General features: G+C 44.0%; 1 protein-coding gene across 2 annotated transcripts in view; it reads right to left on the bottom strand.

Moving 5' to 3' along the window:
* Positions 1-16,220, bottom strand: part of FGD3 (FYVE, RhoGEF and PH domain containing 3) — a 108,130-nt gene that overhangs the window by 50,901 nt on the left and 41,009 nt on the right. The window contains exon 2 of one of the 2 annotated variants that reach the window (XM_030458600.1): positions 1,231-1,401. The exons of the other annotated variant lie outside the window; for it this stretch is intronic. Within the exon in view, the coding sequence (XP_030314460.1) occupies positions 1,231-1,401 (171 nt within the window). The remainder of the gene's footprint in view (positions 1-1,230; positions 1,402-16,220) is intronic. 2 annotated transcript variants of the gene reach the window in all.

Here is a 16,220-nt window from a genome sequence, read left to right as displayed (position 1 = left end):
GAGTCATGGCAGACAACAGGCTCACCATGGCTAACAGTGCCCTGGCAGCCAGGAGGGACAGGGCTGGTCTGGGGTGCATGAAGATGAGCATGGCCAGCAGGCTGAGGGATGTCCTGAGGTGCTGCTCTCCCTCCACTCTGCCCTGCTCCTGGAGTAGAGTGCAGTGCTGGGCTCCCCAGTTCAAGAACAAGGAGCTACTGGAGAGAACCCAGTAAGATGATGAAGGGACTGAAGCATCTGTGAGGACAGGCTGAGAGCTGGGGCTGTTTAGCTTAGGGAAGAGGAGGCTGAGGGGGATCTCATCAATGTTTGTAAGTACCTAAAGGGCAGGTGTCAGGAGGATGTGGCCAGACCCTTCTCTGTGGTGTCCAGTGACAGAACAAGGGGTAATGGTCACAAACTGGCACACAGGAGATTTAACCTGAGTATCAGAAAATACTTCTTTACTCTGAGGGTAACAGAGGACTGGAATAAATTGCCCAGGGAGGTTGTGGAGTCTCCATCCCTGGAGACATTCAAAACCCACCTGGATGAGCTCCTGTGTAATCTGCTCAAGAAGAAGCAGCAAAAAGTTCTTTACCAGTTCTTTCCCAGAAGGGCAGTGGAACAATGGCACGGGTTGTCCAAGGAGGTTTTTGAGGTCTCATCCCTGGAGATGTTCAAGCTGAGGTTTGAAGAGGCTCTGAGCACCCTGATCTGGGTGAGGGTCTCCCTGCTGACTGCAGGGCTTGGACTGGGGGACCTTTGGAGGCCCTTCCAACCCAAATTATACTAGGATACTATAATCCTGCTCTAACAGGGGGTGAGACTAAATGATTTCCAGAGGTTCCTTCCAACCCCTACCTTTGGTGATTCTGTGAATTACTTTAAGGCAAACATCTATTAGATACATTAGTTTAACCAGTTCTAGAAAGCAGTGGAAGCAATACAATATTGCTAAATTAATCTGACATTTCACAGCTGCATGAGGTAGAGCAACAGTACAGGAAATAATAACTGACAAGATAAGTAATCTGTTATTCCCAAATCAATTTGGACTTGAAGGCTTCCCTAAGAGGTTATCTAATATTGGGAAAAATGAAGTTAATTAAGCCCTACCAGCTGTACTCAAACATAAAGTGAAAAATAAGTATTTTGCTGTGACCTAAAATTAGACCAATTCATTAAAAAATATTATACTTGACATGCAATAGAAGCTTATACAGTTGCTAGAAGGATAAAGCCACTTGCCTTGGGGTTTCTGCAGAGGATGCATTTTGGCCAGTGGAGTTTTGGTTTTGGGCTTCCTTCCAGTCTGATGGATACATTGCGATGGGCTGATGTGCTGCAGCTCTCCACATGCTTCCAACACTGGGTTTGACTCAATGTGACATTTGATTGGAAAAGGAGAACAAGGGCAACCTGAGGGAGGGGGGGTAAAAAGTCAGTATTTTTAAAATTCCATTGATCCTGAAGAAAATTCATCACTCATCCACGTGCCTGAGGAACGGGAGGAGGGGTGAGCCATTCACTCACAACTTATTGCATCCAAGATATCCAGCCTCAATAACCATCTCAAACCAGCTGGCTGATCAGACAGGTGGCATTATGATAGTTCCATAGTTAATTACTTCTTTACAGCACACACACACAAAATACAAGAGTAAAGATAAGAGATAAAACCCACTTCAATAGGATTTCTCTCTCTGAGTAGGATTACAGGTGCCCCAGCATACAACATAATGTCACTTGGCAAATTACACCTCACTTGCAGTGAGCTACAAATTTGTCCCATATGGGGGGGATGGTACAAGTGGCATTCCTCCAGGAGATTTAATAATTCAAACTGATTTATTACCATAATGCTATTTATTATTCCTCCTTACATAAAGTATTAACATTCCTTCAAAAGGCTCCTATCTGTGGGATGCCATTAAGATAAGATCCAGTGGGAAAACAGAGAAAGAAGTGATTACTAAGCTTATTTGTCTTCTGATTTAACATTCTTGATTCATATTTGTGGGCACTGTGGAAATAAACCCATATGTTTACTTTCACATAGTGGATACTTCATTTTTTTTTATATAGGGTTTTTAAGGACTGTGACAAGCATACAACTAAACAAAATCCTCATCCTGCCTTTCCTAGTGTGTCAAAAGGAAGCAAAAGAGTTCAGAAATGACTGTGGTTTAAAAGTGCTGCATATGCACACATGAACTTCTGTGCTTCCAGCAGTACTGAAAAGCAGAAACCGTATCAAATGCAGAAATCTGAACACTAATACATATTAAAAAATGGCAAAGCAAACATGGCAAACGTTCTTTCCATATTCCCATTCTAAAGTGGACCAGCTGAAATGACCAGCATTGTGCTGGAGCAAGAGGTGGCCTGCCTCATGCAGAAAGGATTCACTTAAATGTGAAAAACCAATCTTCACCTTCTTGTGAAGTGTTCAGGAATAATATGGCATTAGCTTCACAAATGCAACCCTACACTTGGCCAGAATTTATATTAAGATCAAAAAACCGAAATGACAAGACCCTCCATCCACATCGACTGAATTATCCAGGGTTTATACTAAGGGTATTAAATCAGGATGTGACCTTTTGAATAAAGACTTTGAAATCTGAGTCATACAGGGAAGATTAGCTGAGAGCTGGTCTCAAAAGGCAGAAACTTTGACAGCAATACAGATTATTTTTTTAATAAGCATGAAATATTGAAGTCATATTTTATGACAAAAATAGATTCAGATGACACAACTCTATTTAATGATCTCTGCCCCCCAAATACACAGTCCCTGAATGGCTCAGCGTGGCTGATGGCTCAGCATGGTGATGCTAAAGCTTCATTAGCATTTCTGCCACAAAATCTGCTTTTCAGCAGATTTGAGACCAGCTATTAAAACATCCTTCCAGATGAAACTAGGAATGTATAAGTACTAGGTTTTATTCAAATATCATTTCGCTTATCAGGAAAAATGCAGTGAAAGTAGAGTAGATTATTAGAGCAGATTAACAGATTATGGCAAACATTATCACCATAAAAATAGCTTACACAGATGCCTGGGCTGTGGGTGCCAGGAGCTCCCTGGGGCATCAGGACAGCTTTTTGGGGAGGGGGCTGAGACTTGTGCCACATTAACTGCAGCTCAGCAAGAAACTGAAACAGTGTGCAGGGGAAAAGCTCTGGTTCAAGAAGTAAGAAGGGAAGCCTACTGGAGACAGAGCTCAGTGTTTCAGCACATGTTCACCAGTGCCCAGGACAATCCAGCAATGTCTTTGCCTAAAAATTACTTCAATGGTCCAGTTCTCCATGGGCCACATCCATGGGGCATCCTAAGCCCAGCCCAGGTACCCCTGTGCTGACTTAGGACAAAGTCCTGGTTGCCCCAGGAATTCCGTGTTCCTCTTCAACCACTGCCACAAAGAGACTGTCTTGTTGGCACCATTTTGTAAAGTTTCAAAAGGAACTAAACCCCAATTCCTCTTTCTTTCCTCCTGAGAAGCAGGGCTGTCCAGCTTTTTTCCTTACTGACAAAAACAAGAGCTCGTGTTGCTTGCTTGCTCTTCAGTGCATGACATACCCAGACACCTCTTTTATGTCTACACTAGAAGCTCTTATGACCTGCTTACATGACTGAAATCAGTGCTTTGATCCCTGGTTTAGGAAGCCACATGCAAGTTCTTCTACTGCATAATCCTGTCAGATAACGGAGGCACAAAATCTTTCACATGTAATTACACAACAAATGCACCATTCTTGCCTGAAACAAGCTCTGGACTTGGCTCTGAATGCTCCAGGACTTGTGCTATAGAGTCAGTACTCAGCAAAGCCTTAGGCTACTTCCCATTAAACAAGACATGATACTAAAAAAACCCATAACCCATCTTGCTCTAAAACTACAGTATTTTATATCATACAGCACATTGCATCCTTAGGTTACTGATGGAAACACACTGCTGTTCACCTATGCCCCTCATTTAACCCATCTATTTATTGACAGTACATCCAAAGAGCAAGTGGGCACAAAGCAGACAGTAAAAATGGCAAGTAGCAGGAAAGAAGAGGAACTTGGAAAGCCACAAGTGCCTTAAACATCAAATGTGGGGCTGGCCCTGTATCAAGAAAAATATGCCTGGGTGAAACCACAGAAGTGGCTGTCATTCTTTTGCATTGAATTTAAGCCAAGATAGTTCTCCCTGTTCATTTCTGATGTGGCCCCTAAGGGCTGCTTTTTGCATACAAGACAGAAATCCACTTTCCTTATGTATTTTTCCAAGTGCTATAAAATGATCTGTGAAAACAAGATTTCCTTCCTGCATTACTTTACATGGAACTCTCTGAAAGTAAATTCCACTGTCTGCCCAGAGCGCCCCAGGGAGCACCTGGGAATGTAAAAGGAGACAGAGAACACAAAAAAGATGCAGGTATAGCCCAGGGAGCCAGTCCCAACACCTCCCTGGTTCTGCCAGACAGTTCCAGAGGTGGGAGGAGGTGATGGGTCCCCCCACACTCACCAAATGCAGGCACCACCTTCTCTTGGCTCTGGAGTTCAGTGCTGAAGGGGTTAAACCTTCCCTAGATGGGATGAGCTGCATCTGCCACAGACACACACCTGGAAAGTGTTCTGCTATGTGCAAATTGACAAAAAATGGTTATTTGTGTCCAAATCTTAAAAAAAGGCTACTACTGACAAACTGTTATTCCCAGAGTCTGGCTGATGCTGGTCCCTGGTTGCCTGTCTGGACTTGGAGCGTGCCAGCACCTCCCAAGCACACACAGCTGGAACCTCTGCCTCCTAACATGTAGAACTGCTGCAAAATGCTGTCCTTCTGTGTCTCTAACATGCTCAAGCTCTACTTCTCCAAGGCTTCTTTGCAATTCTACTCACGTAAACAACGCTGTTTAATTTCTCTGTTTGAAACCCATTCGAGCAGAAAAAGACAAAGATCTCCTTCCAGAGATCATTTTTTGCATTTTATTAATAAAATAATCTGTGTTTGGGTCTCCTACTGAGGTAAAATTTAAACAAAACTTCTGAAAATGCCTACGGTAATGTAAAATTTATATTTTAAATAAAATGGAAAAATCAGTCTTTCCGACAGAATTCAACACCGTCAGGAAACTGCTTCATGGCACAGAGAAATTCCTCAACTATCTCCCCTTATCCTCACTAAGCTGGTTTTTTCCTAGAAGAAAGCTCGTATTTCTGAAAAGTTTCTCTTAGACACAGCTGCAAACTTGAAGGCTATGAAATATTTTACGATTAGATTTTCCTATAAGATGAAATACAAGGATTTTGGGTGTTCCACTGAGCACAGCAGCAAAGGATCAGTTGAACTCCAGCAGCTGAACCTCACTTCTCAGGCTTTCCATTCAGCCCACAAGCCAGATACAGACTTGCACTTGGCACCTAGGTAGCAGCATTCAAAAAAAAATAAAATCCCAGTTTAAAATAAAAAATATCTGAGAGGCCTGTGATGGGCAGCAGAAAGAAGCAGCAATGTTATGACAAGCTACTGGTTTGGCACAGTGTATGCTTGCAGATCCAACAGAAGGGCTTCTCCCACAGCCCTCTTGGAGAGAACAGATTTTGATATTTCACTGAAATGTAGAAAGCCACAGCTCATCAGGGCACCCACCTTGCCTGGAAAGCACACAAGGAAGAAAAGGGATGACAAATGCTGGAGTAGCAGAGAAAGGTCCTACAGAGAAGGTGGGGGGGAACGGTTTTTTTTTAAAAAAAACCCACCTGCTTTAGAAGTTTGCTTTCACCAGGAATTATTATTGCTACTGGGAGATTTCTCCACCCATCTTGTATCATGAACATGACTCTGAGTGCCTGCTGAAGGGGGGCTTGTCCAGGGGCAGTTCTCCAGCCCTCTGCCATGCCCAGAGCTGGCTCCTCCAGAGGCAGCAGGGTCCCCCGAGGCAGCAGGGTCCCCCCAGGCAGCACATCACCCGTGGAGACCCTGAGCTCCTCCCTGGGACAACCTCTCTGGGACAACCTTCCTTCCACAATCTCCCTGGGACAACCTTCCTGCCACTGGAGGGAAAACAGGCTCAGCAAATACCTGAAGGTCCCTCCTTGCCCACTCCTGCCATCACTCTCATCCACTGCTGTTGCCCACAAGTTAAACAAACTGGGAGCTTCCAGTTCTATAATTTTTTCCTCATTTAGGCTCTCTGCAACCTCAGTGAAGTCAAGCCCCAAAAGGCAACTCTGTGTTATGTGACTCCTTAGTTCAAACCCTAGGCATGGGAAGACATGATAATTCTCTAATCTTTCTTCAAGCATCTAAGAGTGAAACTATTCCAGATGGAAAGAGGCTGTGGCGTACAGAAATAGTGGCTCCATTTCTAAATGATTTTTTGTAACATATATCATGCACATCAGATGGACAAGCAAACCATCACCACCCTGATGAAAAAGCTGTCTGCAGACAATTACACAAAGATAAATGAATTAGAATCTATACATGGTAAAACACAGCTAACGAGCAGCTAACAAGTCTGGACAATTAAGGATGTGCCCAGAACTGACCAGATTTAAAAATAACAACAACAAACCCCTCACCTTTTAACATCTGGAGCTTTTCTGAAGACTATTCCTTGCCTAGCCATCTTAACAGACATCTTACCAGGACCTCAGCTCCTCCCAGATCCTGGTTACAAATGTCTAAGCTCCAGAGAGGTTTCCTTGTGCCAAGTTCAAGCATCCTCATGTTTCCAACTGAAACATGCACTCAGCCATTCCCTAACACTATCACCAATAGTGAAGTTTTCCTCTCTCTCCATCCCTTCCTTCTCAGTAGAAGTCTTTCAAGAAGAGGCTGCTGTTAAGGCAGAAAGCTACAATTAGGAAGCAAAGGGCTTCAAGGCTTTAAAAATTAAATTAAAAGGTGCTGATTATGTCTTCCTTGTGTCAGCAGGAGTCTGGTGAGTGGTGTAATACTCTGTCCTTCCTGCTCAGGCTGTGTTACTGACACAGATGGGTAAGGATGTCTCTAAAGGAGCCACAGCACTCCCTGCCCTGCAGGAAAACCCCACACCAGCAGCCTTACCTGCCACCCTCTGCAGGGAAATCTATCTTAAGCTCTAAGAAAGGCACAACAATTCCCTGCTTGTCACATCACTTACACAGCACCCTACCCTGCCCACAGAGACAGAACTCCTCCACCAGCAGCTCCAGAACCTGCATTTGTCCTCACCTTCCCATGCCACCCACTGCCCTGCACTGCCCCAGTTCCCATTAACTCAGCCCCAAAGCTGCTGCAGAGGCTGCGTGGGGCTGTGTGCTGCCCCTTCCACCAAGCCCAGCTCAGTGACACTGACAACAGCTAATCTCACACCACATCTATTTTTCTGGCATTACAAAATGCCAACTTCAGCAAAAAGACTGACAGCAAAGTTATCATCATTAACTTCCAGAACCAGACACCACTGAGCACATCATGCTTGAAAGCAAAGGAGCACTGGGCACAGACTGCAATCCTACATCACAAGAGATCACTTACTTGTGTTCATGCAGAGACCCCCACATTTCTTCTTCTCTGTTTAAGCTACAAGGCAAGCAGAAAGGAGGAGAGCAGCTCATTCCATGGCTCTCGTTCCATGCCCTGCTCAGAGGAACCGACCTCCCCCAGCCCACTTCCTTCCACCCTGTGGTTCGGTGACTCAAAGGATATCCACGTGGCCCATGCTGGCAGAGCTTTCATATATATATATATTTATATATATAAAGCTCCTATCACCATACTGATAAACATTCTTTGGAACCACTCTGACAGCACAACTTACAGGAGAAATACTTGGGCTGCAGAAAAGCCCCCCCTTGGTTTTAAGGTTCATACTCCTTTGAAACGCAACACGTGGGATGTGGATGGTTCAGAAACCTGAATCTTTCTGAAGCAGGGGAGAGAGATGGATCTCTTTAAAAGCCTCCCAGCCTCCTTACAGCTCAGGGTGATGCAGGAGTAGTCAGGGACAGCAGTGACATGCCACAGGAACAAAAAAAAAAGGGCTCAATTCTCAGCACTCCAACTCTCAGACTGCTCATCAGCTCCTCTGAAAAATGAAGGTCCTCAGAGGAACCACAGGTTGTCTTTCCAAAAGGGTTGGGTCAGGGTGTCTAGGGAGCTTTCTGGAGGTCAAGGAGCTCAGCCTGCTAGGAAACAGCTAGCAGAAGTGACAAGAAACGCAATTCAGCAGCATGGGACAGAGCTGGTTAACAGATTGCCATCACAAGTCCTGAAAATTTTCAATGTTCCTTCCACCACTCCTCCAGCTGCTCACCCAGCAGAATCCTACCATGGAAAATCTTAAAGGAAGAGACAAAATGTAAATTTTTCAAATTAAATGCTTCATTTTAGGGCAAGTGTTATCCCTGGGGAGCCAGAAAAGGGCTTTGTCCTTATAAACACAAGGCCTGCAAACCAGGCCTCACCGTTTAGCCTGGGCAGGGCTGTGAGAAACTTGGTAAATTCAGTTTAACAGACAGAACAACATGGAAATGCATAAAAAACAATTGTTTTAAAAAAAGAGCATTTTTCACAGAGAGAACCAAGTAGCTAAAATAAACAAGTCTGTGCATATAAAGCACAAGAAGGATTTCCCCAGAACTGCAGTGCTATGGTTTGGGATTTGGGGATTTGGTGTATTTTATCTGATTACTTTTAAATGCCTTAAGTGAATATGCTTCTTCTGTAGCATCCCAACAGGAAGTATTGAAAATCATCTGGTATTTTCCATGAACTTGCATCAAGATTTCCCACCTTTAACCTCACTGGGTTCTTTTAAAGCAACTTCCTGCATGCTAATCCAAGTAATTCATTTACTAGCACTGGTACTCTCCTTATTCCTCACATCATCTGAATCAGATATATTCGTGAGACATTTTCATCTCTGATGCTTTTGGTTCTTCTTGAAAATGGTCCCAAAGGCCTCTTGCTCTGTCAAGTCTCATCCCTGTCAGTGAAGGTGGAGGGACATACCCAGCTTCCATGGAAACTAAACATTTTTGTTTGAACACTGACTATTTCACTATTGCCCTTAGAGGAGGCTGCGATTTCACTGTTGATTTAGAACCCTTTTTAGAGCTTCTCTCTTTTTACACACTGATTTCAGTGCAGTCTCCATACCTCTCATTACAGTCTTGCTTTTACTGCCCCATTCAGAACTTGCAAATTTGAAAACCTCACACCCCAGTGCCACATTTGTCCAGACAGAAACACTGCTGGTATTAGTTCCAGAGAGAAGGCAGGGCTGCTATGTGTTTACTCTACATTTATATATATATGTATGTATTTTATATGCATTTGCATCATGTGCAACATATCAGGTCTCTGAGATTAGGAGCTTCACATCTGCTATGACACCACCTCATGCAGGTACAAACCAAATTCCTCCCAAGATCTTTGTTACTTCTCACCAAGATCCAACCTGGTCCTGAACACCTCCAGGAGGGGGCATCAACAACAACCTCACAGAGATCTCCTCACATCTTTTTCTGGTTATTAACTCAGTTTAGTCTCCACATTTAGCTTGGATGTTTCTTGCTAAATAGGAGGATTCCAGCACCCAGCCCTGGTTCCCCAGAATGGAACAGCCCAGACAAAACTGGAGTTTGACTCCTGCACACCCTCTCCTCAGACATCCACAGAAAAGCCACCCAGAGTGAAGTGTGGTGTGTAGCTGCAATTATAAATGCATTTTCACCACAGATTTCCTATGTTAGAGCTCTCTGACACCCTCAGAGCCCTGAGTGATGCCAGATGCCTGCTACACAGCCTCTCCTCTGAGAGGCACTTGCTGGATGCCTGATGAGGACTGCAGGCAGAACTCTTACCCTGTGTTCCTGAGACTGTCCTTGTAGAAAGATGTGTTGGGGTTTTTTTAGGGTTTTTTGGGTTGTTGTGGGTTTTTTGGGTTTTTTTGTTTTGGGGGTGATGGTGGTGGTTTTTTCCCCCTTGCCAGACAACACGTTTTTCATTACGTTGAAAGAGTCCTGATTTATAATTACACTGATTATGCAAATCAAATCCAAGAAGATATTTCAAGCTAATAACACTCCTGGAATTTAACATCTGTTCTGCTTCAACACAGGAGTCACAACATCAGAGCAATCCATTACTGTAAAAACCTGAGGAGATTTTACACCAGTTAAACACAAATAAATTATTCCAGCCAAAGCCATTTCAATTTCTTCCTTTCAGATTACCTGCACCTGGGTGATTTACAGTCCCAAGAACCAAGAGGAAGATGGCAGATCTGCATTCCCAGAATTATATATATGCATATTCATTATTTATATGAAAGGACAGACAGAAAAAAAAAGCAAAAAGCTTTCCACTGCCCACCTTCCAGTGATTTAAAGGACACAAAAGCAAGAAACAACCCAATGCTAGTTCTGTGTCGTTAAAAAAAGGTTTCATGTGCTTCATTTCACTAATAGAAGCTTAACATAATTTTTGCTAAAAAGTACTCTGCAAAACCCTCTCACAGTGCACACTGATGTGTTTGTGAATCTTCTTAATGGCACACATTACAAGGAGAAAACTCAGGGAAATGGTAAGGAGAGGAGATTTAATGGCAGTATAATGCATCTCCAACAGTGCCTCAACCAACTGGCTTTCTTTTCACATCTTGAATTCTTGTATTAGTTTTAGTAAATGAATAATTAGTAAATGAATAATTAGCCTCTGCTCGTTTAAAAGTCTATTTAGGTATTAAATAAAAATAGATTAAACTGAGTTCAGATTTTTGCTTTGGAGCTGAGCTTTGCAGGGCAGGAGCAGCTTTTCTGGGCTACCACAATGTGCTGTCACACCATGCTGTAGAATTAAGGGAAATTTAACTTTATTATTGAAGTTTTAACACTGAAACACTACTTTGGTTGTGGAGCAGCATTTAGTGCCAGGTGGGAACTCCTGGAAGTTTGCTGCCTTTACAGAAAATGACCCAGCTGCAGTGTTGCAGAGGTTGGAAGGGGCTTCTGGAGATGATGCAGCTCAGCCCCTCTGCTCAAAGCAGGGTTGCTCAGGACCTGGCATGACTGTCCCTAAGGATGGACACACATATAATGGTGTGACACCTGTAACAACAAAAATACATATATTTTTTTCTGTGCAATACCATAGTAATGTATTGGACTTTACTGAGAGAAGGAGTCAGAAGGAAACAGCTCATTTCTGCCTGATGAGCTTGAACATGGGCAGGAACTGGAGAAGAGTGAACAGGTCACTGTGATACCCTCTGCTGAGTGTCCCACTGGCCACACACCAGTCACTGCAGTGGAGAAAAGCCTTTAAAAGTCTTTAACAGCCTGTACAGCACTGAGAAGCTAAATGTGAAATCATTCTGCTCTGCCTTCCCATGCCTGTACTTGTAACCAAGCAATTCCACAGCTACTGCAAAGCCCCCACAGTGGCAGAGCCCAGACACCCCTTTTTGCAGGCTCTGGACAGCCCAGATGACAACCCAAGGTCCCTGGTGCACTGCCCTGGTTTCTCAGCTCAGGAGGAAACACAACCCCCCCACCAGGTACCAACCTGCCAGGGTACTCCACAGCTCCTCCACACCAGATGCTCCCAACACCAAACTCCACAGCACTCCCAGTGCCAAGGGATGCAGGAGCAGCCTGGACTTGTCAGATGGAGGAGCCATGGGCAAAGCATCACTTCCCTTCCTTCACTGCCATCTCCTTAGCCCAGATCACTGCTGTGTGACCCAGAGCCTCTTCAGGACTTGCAAGAGCAAGAAAAAGGACCTGGGAAGGTTAAAGGTGTTCCACGGAATCAGAGCACAGATAAATAAATTGGAAGAGACTGAAAGGCACTGGACTGGCTCCAGCAGTTTGGATCCCAGCACAGACAGGACATATAAAGCATCCTTTATTTATTTCAGCCTGGCAAGCTCCAAAGAAAGTGACAGCGTCTCAAAGGCCTCAGCAGAGACTACAGAAAAAAGCAACAGTAAAAGGAACTATCACTTGTTTTCCCACCAAAACTTCAGTTAATTTATTGTTATCTGTAGCAACCATTTTGTCTCTCCTGTTATCTATAATTGCACTTCCATCAAATCAGTAACCACCAGATGTGAATGAAGGACATCTGGTAAGGACCTAGGTGATTCCTGGGGACAGCAAAAGCACTGTGACTGCTAAATCTTCATTGTAAAGAAAAATGCTTATCAAACTTTCTCTCAAAATTACACTACAGCTCTGCCAGTAATGATTTTAAAGACCTTTTGAAGAAATCCAAAGCTCAAGATGAGCTCAAGCTCAAGATGAGGTAATCATTTCAGAATCTGATAAGTAACCCAAAATATGCATTCAAATTAATATTCTGAAAGTACTATATACTTGTTCTTGCTTACAGGATAGCTTTCAACCCTGAGATAAACTAAGTAAAAGTATTTTCAATTATAAATGCATAGCTAATCAAGATAATTATACACCATGTTACTTGCACAGGACATATATAATTTATTTTTTTTAGTGGGTATGGTGATTTATGTATTTATTTTTTCTTTAATATTGGTTTTTGGGGGGGAGGGGATGTTGACAGTTTGATTCAGTGAACTTAGAGGTCTTTTCCAACCACAACAATTCTGTGATTCTGTGAATATTTGTGCTTAAAATTATGTTGTATAAAATAGCACTTCCTGGATGGCAGTCACTTTCAGTAACTGGTGTTCATGAAAACTGTGCCTCATGAGACCATGCTGTGCTTTTATTGAAGCAGAATACTCAGTGTATGCAATGTATGCTTGCTGGCAAAGCTACATTACTAAGGAGAAAGAATGACTGGAAATAATGGAGGAATTAAAAAAGAAGTGATATAGAAATTTAGATGCTATTATGAAAAATTCAAAGCATAGTTATTGTAGAAGGAAAATAGTAAAAAAATATTACAAGATTATTTCAGCTAATAAATTACTCTTATAATGAATTTATAATTCTGAGTTTTTACAATTATTGACGCAGAAGTGTAATTTATTTATATCACCACAACTGTGTCAGTTCCTTAGAACAGGTTACAGATAAAATATTTTTGGTTTGTTTTGAATCTTTCAGATCTAATGTCTCATTTTGGCTTCAGAGAGCCTCAACTGCTACAAGTGTCACATCACGAGGAGATGGGTGAGCAATATCCTTAGAGCAATATCCTTACACCTAAAGTGAGGACCTGAGCTGGAATTAACCAATAAACAATAAAACAGCAACTGTGCCACATCTCCACATTCCCTGGAGCACTCCCTACTGCCTTGGTACCACACTGCTCACCATCAAACTCTGCCAGGCCTCCCAAGCTCTTCCAAAAGAGAAAAAAGCCAACAAAACCAACCAACCAACCAACCAACCCAAAAAAGGAAGACAACAAGGCCCATGTGAAGCAATGTTTCCTGCTCAGAAATAACCTGGGGCTCATAAGAGATGCTGAGAGCTTTTGCCCAAAGCTGGCAGTGTCTGCCCCACGTCCCAGCTCCCTGGGCTGTAGCCAGGGGTAGGGCAGGGTCCTGAGAGCATCCCCAGCCCCTCTGCTGCACCTCCCCCTGTTAGCTTGACTTCAAAACATTTTCAGAGCTATAAATAAAAAAGCTAGGGTCATAACAATACATTTGTTCCTTTGAACGTAGGATTTAAATCGTAATTACATTTAACAACCTAAAATTCCAATCCACTCAGCAATCTGTTGGAAACGCAGATGATGATATTAAACTGAATTTTTAAACATAAAAAGTCACCTGAAAGGCAGACTGCAAGACTCCTAGTGACTGCATATGAGGTGGCAAATGACTCCAAATGAAGCAGGTTTTGTTCAAGGAGGATGCAAACAAGTCACCTTGGGCATCAGGGGACAGGAATGGTGGGACAGGGAAACCCCTCACGGTGACAAGGCAACCATTACCATTATTTACACCAAGTCAGAGATGTTCAGTGACATTTACAGACAAAGATTAGAAAGACAAAGATTTGATTCCCTTGGGAATCAAAATCTCCTTGAGTTATGAGCAGAACTTGCAGCAGCCTTACTGAGCAAGCCCAAAGCCACTGAACCCACATTGCAACCCACCCCTTTGGACCACGCTGCAGCAGCAGGGATGGAGACAGAGGCAGGATGCTCATTGCTCCCTTGTTTGGCTCACTCTGCAGCACAAGGAGCTTGGGGAGAGAAGAACAGACGCACAGAGAAAACACTTGGCCACATAGAATCATAGAATGGGCTGGGTTGGAAGGGACCTCAGAGATCATCAAGTCCAACCCTTGATCCACTCCCCCTGTGGTTCCCAGCCCATGGCACTCAGTGCCACATCCAGGCTCTTTGGAAAGATCTCCAGACACGGAGAATCCACTACTTCCCTGGGCAGCCCATTCCAATGCCTGATCACCCTCTCCAGAAAGAAATTCTTTCTCATCTCCAACCTAAACCTCCCCTGGCACAACTTGAGACCCTGCCCTCTTGTCTTGCTGAGAGTTGCCTGGGAAAAGAGCCCAACCCCCCCCTGGCTCCAACCTCCTTTCAGGGAGTTGGAGAGAGTGATGAGGTCTCCCCTGAGCCTCCTCTTCTCCAGCCTCAACACCCCCAGCTCCCTCAGCCCTTCCTCACAGGAATTCTGCTGGATCCCTTCCCAGCCTCCTTGCTCTTCTCTGGACCTGCTCCAGCACCTCAATCTCCTTCCTGAGCTGAGGGGCCCAGAACTGGACACAGGACTCAAGCTGTGGCCTCACCAGGGCTGAGCACAGAATCCCTTCCCTGGACCTGCTGGCCACGCTGTTCCTGATCCAGACCAGGATGCCATTGGCCTTCTTGGCCACCTGGGCACACTGCTGGCTCCTGTTCAGCTTCCTGGCAATCCAGACTCCCAGGTCCCTTTCTGCCACTCTGTGCCCAGCCTGGAGCTCCCCATGGGGTTGTTGTGGCCAAAGTGCAGGACCCGGCACTTGGAATGTTGAACCTCATCCCATTGGGATCATCCCAACTCTCCAGGTCCCTCTGCAGAGCCCTCCTGCCTTCCAGCTGATCCACACTCCCCCCAGCTTAGTGTCACCTGAGAATTTGCTGATGATGGACTCAATCCCCTCATCTAAATCATCAATAAAGATACTGAACAGCACTGGGCCCAACACTGAGCCCTGATGCTCCTTGTCATCTGGGGTCAGAAGCAGGAGCAGGAAGAACTGTGAAACCTGTACTAGCCTCAACTAAAGCTCAGATTTTTCCCCCCATGTCTAATGTTTCCTTTTTTGATGAAGGAATGAGACCAAAAAGTTGGGAACTCTCTGGAATAAGCAGATTGGAAACTTTTATTCACTATAATGACAGCCATGATGCCAAACAGCCAAAACCTCCAAGCTGTATAAATCTGAGGAGAAGGGAGGTCACCCTCTGACTAACAGAAGGGCACAAATAGGCAAGAAGAAGCAACAACTCTGCTCCTAGTTTGACCTTCCTTGATGGCCTTTATTTCCTCCTGCAAGATGGCTGTTGAAATTAGTACTTTAATTTCTCTAAAAGTGACACTTTGTACTATTTCACAGAGATGCAGACACCTTGGAGTGGCATCATTAGCACAAATCCATACTGCACCCTACACAGTGTTGTAAGATTGGCAGTGAGTGCTTCAGAAACCAGAAAGCAATGGGAAGAAATTCCTGTAAACATCCAAGAGCAAGGAAACCAAGTGTCTGGTGCTGGCTCCAGGCAGGAGGGATGCACAGCACCAGCACAGCACCCCAGTTACTGCCCCAGAGCCTGAGTGATGACAGAGAACCAGAACCCTCACCCAGACACTTCTTACCTCAAAACTGGGGCAGGCTAAAAGCTCACACATTAACCACTAAGGATCTGGGCTAGCAGATGGTAACTTCATAGTTTTATCATCATTTGACTGCAAAAAGTTGCATTCCTGGGTCCCTAAAATGCTATAATTCTGAAGTTTGGTTTTGCACATTCCTAATTTACGAAAAACTAAAAATAATGGAAAAGAAGTGACTAAATAACCCCAAAACTTCCAAACCAAGTGTATCAGTGGCCAGTACCAGGCCATTCAATACTATCAATATTTTCATGCTACCTGAGAACATACCCAAGGTCTAACAGCACAAGAGGAATCTGTACCATGCACTGCAGAAGCCACATTTAATCCCACTTCCTTACTTGACTCAGAGCCTAAAACTGGGAGGGAGGAGTAGAAATAATTCCTGGGATTTTTCAAATGTTCCTTTTTCCAATAAA

The sequence above is a fragment of the Calypte anna genome, chromosome 12 (assembly GCF_003957555.1).
Source record: "Calypte anna isolate BGI_N300 chromosome 12, bCalAnn1_v1.p, whole genome shotgun sequence".
NCBI classification, from domain to species: Eukaryota; Metazoa; Chordata; class Aves; order Apodiformes; family Trochilidae; genus Calypte; species Calypte anna.
Note: the sequence above shows the minus strand (reverse complement) of the source record. Positions and strands in the feature narration are given on the sequence as shown.